Source organism: Tachyglossus aculeatus, chromosome 22, assembly GCF_015852505.1.
Source record: "Tachyglossus aculeatus isolate mTacAcu1 chromosome 22, mTacAcu1.pri, whole genome shotgun sequence".
In the NCBI taxonomy this organism is placed as follows: domain Eukaryota; kingdom Metazoa; phylum Chordata; class Mammalia; order Monotremata; family Tachyglossidae; genus Tachyglossus; species Tachyglossus aculeatus.
Window position 1 is genome coordinate 52,148,991 of NC_052087.1, and position 12,236 is coordinate 52,161,226.

The 12,236-nt window shown below is 50.6% G+C and overlaps 1 protein-coding gene across 2 annotated transcripts in view; it reads right to left on the bottom strand.

Annotated features, from left to right (window-relative positions):
* Positions 1-424: 424 nt before the first annotated feature.
* Positions 425-12,236, bottom strand: part of SIRT3 (sirtuin 3) — a 28,729-nt gene continuing 16,917 nt past the window's right edge. Inside the window, exons 6-9 of one of the 2 annotated variants that reach the window (XM_038764387.1) lie at positions 11,816-11,977; positions 10,860-11,069; positions 5,817-5,885; positions 425-672 (exon numbers count right to left, since the gene is read on the bottom strand). In XM_038764387.1, coding sequence (XP_038620315.1) covers positions 5,865-5,885; positions 10,860-11,069; positions 11,816-11,977 — 393 coding nt within the window. In that variant the 3' untranslated portion in view covers positions 425-672; positions 5,817-5,864. Of the gene's footprint in view, positions 673-5,631; positions 5,886-10,859; positions 11,070-11,815; positions 11,978-12,236 lie in introns of those variants that run through there. The other variant, XM_038764388.1, reaches the window with a different exon arrangement.

Sequence of the window (12,236 nt, forward strand, 5' to 3'; positions counted from 1 at the left end):
ACTTTGGGCAAGTCACTTCACTTCTCTGGGCCTCAGTTCTCTCATCTGTAAAACGGGGATGAAGACTGTGAGCCCCAAGTGGGACAACCTAATAACCTTGTATCTATCCCGGTGCTGGCACATAGTAAGTGCTTAACAAATACCAACCTTATTATTATTATGCGATAATGATAATAATAATAATTGTAGTATTAAGCACCGAGTCAAGCACCGTGTTAAGTGCTGGAATAAATACATGATCATCAGGCCCCTCATGGGACTCACAGTCTAAGTAGGAAGGAGAACACAGATTGACCCTCCGTTTTGCAGATGAGAAACTGAGGCCCAAATTGTCCCAGCAAAGTGCTGTAACCAGGATAAGAACCCAGGCCCCTAATCACCCAGGTCCACGCTCTTTCCCTTATTCATTCATTCAATCGTATTTATTGAGCGTTTACTGTGTGCAGAGCACTGTACTAAGCGCTTGGGAAGTACAGGTGGTTGGTTTGTGGTGGGGTGACGTAATAAAATGAACACGATCTTGATAATACTATATTATAAAGACAAAACTTTGAGACTGCCAAGGGGAATGTCTCCAAGAGGTCAAACGCGGCAGGAAAGTAGAGAAGAGGCGTTGGGGCCCGGGGTTTCCTGCCCGGCTTGTGCCCTCTGATCCGGGGCCCGCGGTGGGAACTGGGCAGAAGAGGGAGAAAGGAGGGAAAAGCAGTGTGGAGAAGCACTGTGGCTCCATGGTAAGAGCATGGCTTTCGAGTCGGAGGTCATGGGTTCAAATCCCGACTCCACTGTCAGCTGTGTGACTTTGGGCAATCCTAATCCTCCTCGACCTCTCAGCTGCTTTCGACACTGTGGACCACCCGCTTCTCCTCAACACGCTATCCAACCTTGGCTTCACAGACTCCGTCCTCTCCTGGTTCTCCTCTTATCTCTCCGGTCGTTCTTTCTCAGTCCCTTTTGCAGGCTCCTCCTCCCGCTCCCATCCTCTTACTGTGGGGGTTCCCCAAGGTTCAGTGCTTGGTCCCCTTCTGTTCTCGATCTACACTCACTCCCTTGGTGACCTCATTCGCTCCCACGGCTTCAACTATCATCTCTACGCTGATGACACCCAGATCTCCATCTCTGCCCCTGCTCTCTCCCCCTCCCTCCAGGCTCGCATCTCCTCCTGCCTTCAGGACATCTCCATCTGGATGTCCGCCCGCCACCTAAAGCTCAACATGTCGAAGACTGAGCTCCTTGTCTTCCCTCCCAAACCTTGTCCTCTCCCTGACTTTCCCATCTCTGTTGACGGCACTACCATCCTTCCCGTCTCACAAGCCCGCAACCTTGGTGTCATCCTCGACTCCGCTCTCTCATTCACCCCTCACATCCAAGCCGTCACCAAAACCTGCCGGTCTCAGCTCCACAACATCGCCAATATCCACTCTTTCGTCTCCATCCCAACCGCTACCCTGCTCGTTCAAGCTCTCATCCTATCCCGTCTGGACTACTGCATCAGCCTTCTCTCTGATCTCTCATCCTCGTGTCTCTCCCCACTTCAATCCATACTTCACGCTGCTGCCCGGATTGTCTTTGTCCAGAAACACTCTGGGCATGTTACTCCCCTCCTCAAAAATCTCCAGTGGCTACCAATCAATCTGCACATCAGGCAGAAACTCCTCACCCTGGGCTTCAAGGCTGTCCATCCTCTCGCCCCTTCCTACCTCGTTTCCCTTCTGTCCTTCTCCAGCCCAGCCTGCACCCTCCGCTCCTCTGCCGCTAATCTCCTCACCGTTAGGCCTCGTTCTCGCCTGTCCCGCAATCGACCCCCGGCCCACATCATCCCCCGGGCCTGGAATGCCCTCCCACTGCCCATCCGCCAAGCTAGCTCTCTTCCTCCCTTCAAGGCCCTACTGAGAGCTCACCTCCTCCAGGAGGCCTTCCCAGACTGAGCCCCCTCCTTCCTCTCCCCCTCGTTCCTCTCTCCATCCCCCCGTCTTACCTCCTTCCCTTCCCCACAGCACCTGTATATATCAATCAATCAATCATATTTATTGAGCGCTTACTGTGTGCAGAGCACTGTACTAAGTGCTTGGGAAGTACAAGTTGGCATGTTTGTACATATTTATTACTCTATTTATTTATTCATTTATTTTACCTGTACATATCTATTCTATTTATTTTGTTAATATGTTTGGTTTTGTTCTGCGTCTCACCCTTCTAGACTGTGAGCCCACTGTTGGGTAGGGACTGTCTCTATATGTTGTCAAGTTGTACTTCCCAAGCGCTTAGTACAGTGCTCTGCACACAGTAAGCGCTCAATAAATACGATTGATTGATTTTATTTTGTTAATATGTTTTGTTTTGTTCTCTGTCTCCCCCTTCTAGACTGTGAGCCCACTGTTGGGTAGGGACTGTATATGTTGCCAACGTGTACTTCCCAAGCGCTGAGTACAGTGCTCTGCACACAGTAAGCGCTCAATCAATATGATTGATTGATTTGGGCAAGTCACTTAACTTCTCTGGGCCTCAAGTTACCTCATCTGTAAAATGGGATTAAAACTGTGAGCCCCCCCGTGGGACAACCTGATCACCTTGTAACCTCCCCAGCGCTTAGAACAGTGCTTTGCGAATAGTAAGCGCTTAACAAGTACCATTATTATTATTATTATTATTATTAGGGAAAGGCAGGGGGTGGCAGGAGGAGGAGAAAAGCCCGCGCAGGCGCAGAGGAGCCCGGAAAGGCGGCACCCAAAGAAGGCAGAGGCGGCAGAAGGGGGCGAGTCCGCGCAGGCGCAGAGGGGCGGGGAAGGAAGCGGCGCACCGGGGAGGGGGCGGGCCCGCGCAGGCGCAGAGAAGGGAGAGGCGGTGGGAGGGGAGGGCGCGCAGGCGCAGAGGGACGGGGAAGGAGGCGGTGACGGGCCTGCGCAGGCGCAGAGAAGGGAGAGGCGGGACGGGGGGGTCTAGGGGAGGGCGCGCCGGCGCAGAGGGACGGGGAAGGAGGTGGTGACGGGCCTGCGCAGGCGCAGAGAAGGGAGAGGCGGTGGGAGGGGAGGGGGCGCAGGCGCAGATTGGGCCGGGAGGCGGCGCCCAGGGAAGGGTAGGACGGGCCTCCTTCCCTTCCTCACAGCGCCTGTATATGTTTGTACATATTTATTACTTTATTCATTTATTTATTTTACCTGTACATATCTATTCTATTTATTTTATTTTGTTAGTATGTTTGGTTTTGTTCTCCGTCTCCCCCTTTTAGACTGTGAGCCCGCTGTTGGGTAGGGACTGTCTCTAGATGTTGCCAACTTGGACTTCCCAAGCGCTTAGTACAGTGCTCTGCACACAGTAAGCGCTCAATAAATACGATTGATTGATTATTTTACTTGTACATATCTATTCTATTTTGTTAGTATGTTTGGTTTTGTTCTCCGTCTCCCCCTTTTAGACTGTGAGCCCGCTGTTGGGTAGGGACTGTCTCTATATGTTGCCAACTTGGTACTTCCCAAGCTCGTAGTACAGTGCTCTGCACACAGTAAGCGCTCAATAAATACGATTGATTATTTTACTTGTACATATCTGTTCTATTTATTTTATTTTGTTAGTATGTTTGGTTTTGTTCTCTGTCTCCCCGTTTTAGACTGTGAGCCCACTGTTGGGTAGGGACCGTCTCTATATGTCGCCAACTTGGACTTCCCAAGCGCTTAGTACAGTGCTCTGCACACAGTAAGCGCTCAATAAATACGATTGATTGATTGATTGATTCCCGCCACAGCCTCAGGGGCGAGGCCTTGGCTTAGGGCGGGGGGCTCAAACGGAAAAGGCGGGAGGAAGTGGGCACCCTCCGTCCTGTGACCTCCCCACCCGGGGGCGAAGCACGTGGCCTTCGGGCGTGAGGGGGCTCCCAGGGCAAGGGATGGTCCTCCCCTCAGGGCTCTTCTTCAATCGTATTTATTGAGCGCTTACTGTGAGCAGAGCACTGGACTAAGCGCTTGGGAAGTCCAAGTTGGCAACGTCTAGAGACGGTCCCTACCCAACAGTGGGCTCACAGTCTAGAAGAATAATGGCATTTATTAAGCACTTACAAGGTGACCAGGTTATCACACGGGGGGGCTCACAGTCTTAATCCCCATTTTACAGATGAGGTAACTGAGACCCAGTGAAGTGACTTGCCCAAAGTCACACAGCTGACAGTGGGCAGAGCCGGGATTTGAACCCATGACCTCTGATTCAATCAATCAATCGTATTTATTGAGCACTTACTGTGTACAGAGCACTGGACTAAGCGCTTGGGAAGTACAAGTTGGCAACCTAACCTACAGAGACGGTCCCTACCCAACAGTGGGCTCACAGTCTAGAAGAATAATGGCATTTATTAAGCACTTACTATGTGCAAAGCACTGTTCTAAGCACTGGGGAGGTTACAAGGTGATCAGGTTATCACACAGGGGGCTCACAGTCTTAATCCCCATTCTACAGATGAGGTAACTGAGGCCCAGAGAAGTGAAGTGACTTGCCCAAGGTCACACAGCTGACAATTGGCAGAGCAGGGATTTGCACCCATGACCTCTGACTCAATCAATCGTATTTATTGAGCGCTTACTGTGTGCAGAGCACTGGACTAAGTGCTTGGGAAGTACAAGTTGGCAACATCTAGAGACGGTCCCTACCCAACAGGGGGCTCACAGTCTAGAAGAATAATGGCATTTATTAAGCACTTACTATGTGCAAAGCACTGTTCTAAGCACTGGGGAGGTTACAAGGTGATCAGGTGGGCCCATGGGGGGCTCACAGTCTTAATCCCCATTTTACAGATGAGGTAACTGAGGCCCAGAGAAGTGAAGTGACTTGCCCGAAGTCACACAGCTGACAATTGGCAGAGCTGGGATTTGAACCCATGACCTCCAGTGGCTACCAATCAATCTGCGCATCAGGCAGAAACTCCTCACCCTGGGCTTCCAGGCTGTCCATCCCCTCGCCCCCTCCTACCTCACCTCCCTTCTTTCCTTCTCCAGCCCAGCCCGCACCCTCCGCTCCTCCGCCACTAATCTCCTCACCGTACCTCGTTCTCGCCTGTCCCGCCATTGACCCCCGGCCCACGTCATCCGCCGGGCCTGGAATGCCCCCAATCCCCCTGCCCATCCGCCAAGCACGCTCTCTTCCTCCCTTCAAGACCCTACTGAGAGCTCACCTCCTCCAGGAGGCCTTCCCACACTGAGCCCCCTCCTTCCTCTCCCCCTCATCCCCTTCTCCATCCCCCCATCTTACCTCCTTCCCTCCCCCACAGCACCTGTATATGTGTATATATGTTTGTACATATTTATTACCCTATTTATTTATTTTACTTGTACATATCGATTCTATTTATTTTGTTAATATGTTTTGTTTTGTCGTCTGTCTCCCCCTTCTAGACTGTGAGCCTACTGTTGGGTAGGGACTGTCTCTATATGTTGCCAACTTGGACTTCCCAAGCGCTTAGTCCAGTGCTCTGCACAGTAAGTGCTCAATAAATACAATTGATTGATTGATTGATTTTGTTCTGTCTCCCCCTTCTAGACTGTGAGCCCACTGTTGGATAGGGACTGTCTCTATATGTTGCCAACTTGGACTTCCCAAGTGCTTAGTCCAGTGCTCTGCACACGGTAAGCGCTCAATAAATACGATCGATTGATTGATTGACCTCTCACTCCAAAGCTCGTGCTGTTTTCCACTGAGCCACGCTGCTTCTCAGGTGTCTCCTCAGGGCTCCCCTCAGCGTTCCCCCTCAGGACTCCCCTCCGGTCTCTCCTCCGGTCTCTCCTCAGGCCCCGCCGACCTCTCTGCCCAAGTCGCCCCCGCGTCGTGGGCCTTGCCTGGTCTGGAGGGTGATGCAGGGGTCCGCAGCTGGGCATCAGGGTGCCCTACCTGCCCTGGGCATCCAGCTGGAAGGCAAAGAATGCTGAGTCAGCCCCCCCTGTTTTTATAATAATAATAATAATAATAATAATGGCATTTATTAAGCGCTTACTATGTGCAAAGCACTGTTCTAAGCTCTGGGGGGATACAAGGTGATCAGGTTGTCCCACGGGGGGGCTCACAGTCAATCCCCATTTTACAGATGAGGTAACTGAGGCCCAGAGAAGTGACTTGCCCAAGGTCACACAGCTGACAATTGGTGGAGCGGGATATGAACCCATGACCACTGACTCCAACGCCCATGCTCCTTCCACTGAGCCACGCTGCTTCTCATCAGCTATCATGAATGGCTATCATTCATTCATTATTGAGCGCTGACTGTGTGCGGAGCACTGGACTAAGCGCTTGGGAGAGTACAAATCGGCAACAGATAGAGACGGTCCCTCCCCAACAACAGGCGCACAGTCTAGTCTTACAACGTGCCAAGCACTGTCCTAAGCGGTGGGGTGGATACATCATCAGGTTGGACACAGTCCCCCTGTCCCACATGGGGCTCACGGTCTTCGTCCCCATTTTACAGATGAGATAACTGAGGCAAAGAGAAGATAAGTGACTTGACCAAGATCGCACCACAGACACGTGCCAGAGGCGGGATTGGAACTCAGCGCCTCTGATTCCTAGGCCCGGGGTTCTTTCCACTATTCATTCATTCATTCATTCAATCAGTCGTATTTATTGAATGCTTACTGTGGGCAGAGCACTGGACTAAGCGCTTGGGAAGTACAAATCAGCAACATCTAGAGACAGTCCCTACCCAACAACAGGCACACAGTCTAGTCTTACTACGTGCCAAGCACTGTCCTAAGCGATGGGGTGGATACATCATCAGGTTGGACACAGTCCCTGTCCCACATGGGGCTCATGGTCTTTGCCCCCATTTTACAGATGAGATAACTGAGGCAAAGAGAAGATAAGTGACTTGACCAAGATCGCACCACAGACACATGCCAGAGGCGGGATTGGAACTCAACACCTCTAACTCCCATGCCCAGGATTCTTTCCACTAATCATTCATTCATTCATTCATTCACTCAATCGTATTTATTGAATGCTTCCTGTGGGCAGAGCACTGGACTAAGCGCTTGGGAAGTACAAATCGGCAACATCTAGAGACGGTCCCTCCCCAACAACAGGCGCACAGTCTAGTCTTACTACGTGCCAAGCACTGTCCTAAGCGATGGGGTGGATACATCATCAGGTTGGACACAGTCCCTGTCCCACATGGGGCTCACAGTCTTCGTCCCCATTTTACAGATGAGATAACTGAGGCAAAGAGAAGATAAGTGACTTGACCAAGATCGCACCACAGACACATGCCAGAGGCGGGATTGGAACTCAACGCCTCTGATTCCTAGGCCCGGGGTTCTTTCCACTATTCATTCATTCATTCATTCATTCATTCATTCAATCCTATTTATTGAATGCTTACTGTGGGCAGAGCACTGGACTAGGCGCTTGGGAAGTACAAATCAGCAACATCTAGAGACGGTTCCTGTCCAACAACGGGCTCACAGTCTAGAAGGGGGAGACAGACAACAAAAGACCAAGACCACTAGACCAAGATGCTTCTCAACCCCCGGCTTTCTTGAAACAAAATTAGGCTAGTCCCAAAGGAAATAATAATAATAATAATAATAATAATAATGCCATTTGGTAAGCACTTACTATGTGCCAAGCACTGTTCTAAGCGCTGGGGTTGATACAAGGTAATCAGGTTGTCCCGCATAGGGCTCACAGTCTTCATCCCCATCAACAGGTTGGACACAGTCCCTGTCCCACGTGGGGCTCACGGTCTTCATCCCCATTTTACAGATGAGGTCACTGAGGCACAGAAAAGTGAAGTGACTTGCCCCAAGTCACACAGCTGACAAATGGCAGAGCCGGGATTATTCATTCATTCAATCGTATTTATTGAGCGCTTACTGTGTGCAGAGCACTGGACTAAGCGCTTGGGAAGTACAAGTCGGCAACATCTAGAGACGGTCCCTACCCAACAGCGGGCTCACGGTCTAGAAGGGGGAGACAGACAACAAAACAAAGCATATTAACAAAATAGAATAAATATGTACAAATAAAATAGAGTAATAAATACGTACAAACATATATACATATATACAGGTGCTGTGGGGAAGGGAAGGAGGTGAGACGGGGGGATGGGGAGGGGGATTAGAACCCATGACCTCTGACTCCCAAGCCCAGGCTCTTTCCACTAAGCCATGCTGCTTCCTTTGGACCACTATTTTACATAATAATAATAATAATGGCATTTAAGCGCTACTCTGTGCAAGGCACTGTTCTAAACGCTGGGGAGGTTACAAGGTGTTCAGGTTGTCCCACGTGGGGCTCATGGTCTTAATCCCCATTTTACAGATGAGGTAACTGAGGCCCAGAGAAGTGAAGTGACTTGCCCAAAGTCACACAGCTGACAATGGTCAGAGCAGGGATTCGAACCCCTGACCTCTGACTCCAAAGCCCAGGCTCTTTCCACTGAACCACGCTGTTTTACATGGCCTCTTCCTCCCTTCAAGGCCCTACTGAGAGCTCACCTCCTCCAGGAGGCCTTCCCACACTGAGCCCCTTCCTTCCTCTCCCCCTCGTCCCCCTCTCCATCCCCCCATCTTACCTCCTTCCCTTCCCCACAGCACCTGTATATATGTACATATGTTTGTACATATTTGTTACTCTCTTTATTGATTTATTTATTTTATTTGTACATATCTATTCTATTTATTTTATTTTTTTAGTATGTTTGGTTTTGTTCTCTGTCTCCCCCTTTTAGACTGTGAGCCCACTGTTGGGTAGGGACTGTCTCTATATGTTGCCAACTTGTACTTCCCAAGCGCTTACTACAGTGCTCTGCACCCAGTAAACGCTCAATAAATACGATTGATTGATTGATTGATTGCCCAACTCCAGTGGCATTTTTTCTCCTGCCCCTGCTTCACTCAGCTCCAAGCTGCACTATCACTAGCAGGCCGGCCAATTCCTCCCCTCTGAAAATGATTTTAGTGTCATTTTGCCAATCAATCAATGATAACCTATGCATAGTTACCATTTGCAGAGCCTCTTGACTGTACGCTTGTGGGCTGGGAATATGTCTGTTATATCGCTATATTGTACTCTCCCAAGTGCTTAGTACAGTGCCCTGCACTGTAAACGCTCAATAAATACAATTGACTGACTGTTCTAAGCACTTGGGAAGGGACAATACAATAATAATACTAATAATGGTATTTGTTAAGCGCTTACGATGTGCCAAGCACTGTTCTAAGTGCTGGGGTAGATGCAAGGTGATCAGGTTGTCCCATGTGGGGCTCACAGTCTTAATCCCCATTTTACAGATGAGGTAATTGAGGCCCAGAGAAGTGAAGTGACTTGCCCAAGGTCACACCCCAGACAAGTGGTGGAGCCGGGACTAGAACCCACGTCCTCTGACTCCCAAGCCCGGGCTCTTTCCACTGAGCCACGCGGCTTCTCTATCGAGTTGGAAGACAAGAACCTTGCCCACAAAAAGCTTACAGTCTAGTGGGGGAGACACATTAAAATAATTAATTAAATCAATAATTAAAATAATTTACAGATGGGGGGAAATTCATTCATTCTGTCGTATTTATTGAGCGCTTACTGTGTGCAAAGCACTGTACTAAGAGCTTGGGAAAGTACAAAGTACTTCCACGCTGGGAAGCAGCGTGGCTCAGTGGAAAGAGCCCAGGCTTTGGAGTCAGAGGTCAGGGGTTCAAAAACTGGCTCCGCCAATTGTCAGCTGTGTGACTTTGGGCAAGTCACTTCACTTCTCTGAGCCTCAGTTCCCTCATCTGTAAAATGGGGATGAAGACTGTGAGCCCCATGTGGGACAACCTGATCACCTTGTATCCCCCCCAGCGCTTAGAACAGTGCTTTGCACATAGTAAGCACTTAATAAATGCCATCAAGTCACTTCACTTCTCTGTGCCTCAGTTACCTCATCTGTAAAATGGGGATTAAGACTGTGAGCTCCACGTGAGACAAACTGATCACCTTGTATCCGCCCAGCGCTTAGAACAGTGCTTTGCACATAGTAAGCACTTAAAACAAATACCACTATTAAGTCACTTAACTTCTCTGTGCCTCAGTTAACTCATCTGTAAAATAGGGATTAAGACTGTGAGCCCCCTGTGGGACAACCTGATCACTTTGTAACCTCCCCAGCGCTTAGAACAGTGCTTTGCACATAGTGAGCGCTTAATAAATGCCATCATTTATCTCCCCTTCTAGACTGTGAGCCCCCCTTCTAGACTGTGAGCCCACTGTTGGGTAGGGACAACCTGATCACCTTGTATCCCCCCGGCGCTTAGAACAGTGCTTTGCACATAGTAAGCCCTTAACAAATACCATCATTATTCTTCCAGACTGTGAGCCCGCTGTTGGGTAGGGACCGTCTCTATATGTTGCCAACTTGTACTTCCCAAGCGCTTAGTACAATGCTCTGCACACAGTAAGCCCTCAATAAATACGATTGAATGAATGAATAAATATGATTGATTGATTGAGCCCAGAGAAGTTAAGTAACTTGCCCAAAGTCACACAGCTGACAAGCGGCTGAGCTGGGATTTGAACCCACGACCTCTGACTCCCAAGCCCGGGCTCTCTCCGCTGAGCCACGCTGCTTCTCATGTGTCCGCTACGCTATTTTATTTTGTTAGTATGTTTGGTTCTGTTCTCTGTCTCCCGCTTTTAGACTGTGAGCCCACTGTTGGGTAGGGACTGTCTCTATGTGTTGCCAATTTGTACCTCCCAAGCGCTTAGTACAGTGCTCTGCACATAGTAAGCGCTCAATAAATACGATTGATTGATTGATTGTAGTCTCTCAGGCCCTTAGTACAGCGCTTTGCACAGAGTAAGCGCTCCAGAAAGGCAGCTGAATGAACGAACGGATGACCGAATGACCGGTGGCCGGCTACCTTCTCGGTTTCTTGGCGAATGAGGTCCCGGATCTCCTCGGTCCAGCCCAGCAGGTCCACCAGCATCTCCACGCCGCGGACGACGTCCCCCAGCTGAACCACGTCGTTGGGCCGGGGGCCCCGGGCGAACGGGCCCACCGCGTCCCGGTTAATCAGCACGCGAGGGGTGGAACTCCGGGCAGCTCCGGCCAGGCTGGCGAAAGGCTCCACCTGCCCGGCGGGGTGTGAGACATCAATCAATCAATCGTATTTATTGAGCGCTTACTATGTGCAGAGCACTGGACTAAGCACTTGGGAAGTACAAATTGGCAACATATAGAGACAGTCCCTACCCAAACAGCGGGCTCACAGTCTAAATGGGGGAGACAGAGAACAAAACCAAACATACTAACAAAATAAATAGAATAGATAGGTACAAGTAAAATAAAGAAATAAAGAAATTGAGTAATAAGTACGTACAAACATATATACAGGTGCTGTGGGGAAGGGAAGGAGGTAAGATGGGGGGGGATGGAGAGGGGGACGAGGGGGAGAGGAAGGAAGGGGCTCAGTCTGGGAAGGCCTCTTGGAGGAGGTGAGCTCTCAGTAGGACCTTGAAGGAAGGAAGAGAGCTAGCTTGGCGGATGGGCAGAGGGATTGGGGGCATTCCAGGCCCGGGGGGATGACGTGGGCCGGGGTTCGATGGCGGGACAGGCGAGAACGAGGTACGGTGAGACATGTGTAGATGCCCACTGTTGGGTAGGGACCGTCTCTATATGTTGCCAATTTGTACTTCCCAAGCGCTTAGTACAGTGCTCTGCACACGGTAAGCGCTCAATAAATACGATTGATGATGATGATGATGCCACCGCTCCCCTCCCCGACGCCCACGCCGGATGGGCAGGCCCCGCCACCCCCGCTGAGGGGAGGCCCTCCTTTCGGGGTCTCCCCCGTCCCGACCCGCCGGGCCCGCGGACCTCCAGGGAGGTTCCGATGATGAGCAGCAGGTCGGCCAGGGGGAAGTCGGCCATGTGCAGGAAGAACCGTTGGGGCAGCTGCTCCCCGAAGAACACGATGTCCGGTTTGACCACCCCGGTGCAGACCGGACAGCGGGGGATCCGGCCTTCCATCACATCCCCCTGCAAATAATAAAAACATTCATTCATAATGATAATAATGATGGCATTTATTAAGCGCATACTATGTGCAAAGCACTGTTCTAGGCGCAGGGGAGGTTACAAGGTGATCAAGGTTCCTTCTCCAGCCCAGCCCGCACCCTCCGCTCCACTGCTGCTAATCTCCTCACCGTGCCTCGTTCTCGCCTGTCCCGCCATCCACCCCTGGCCCACATCATCCCCCGGGCCTGGAATGTCCCCAATCCCTCTGCTCATCAGCCAA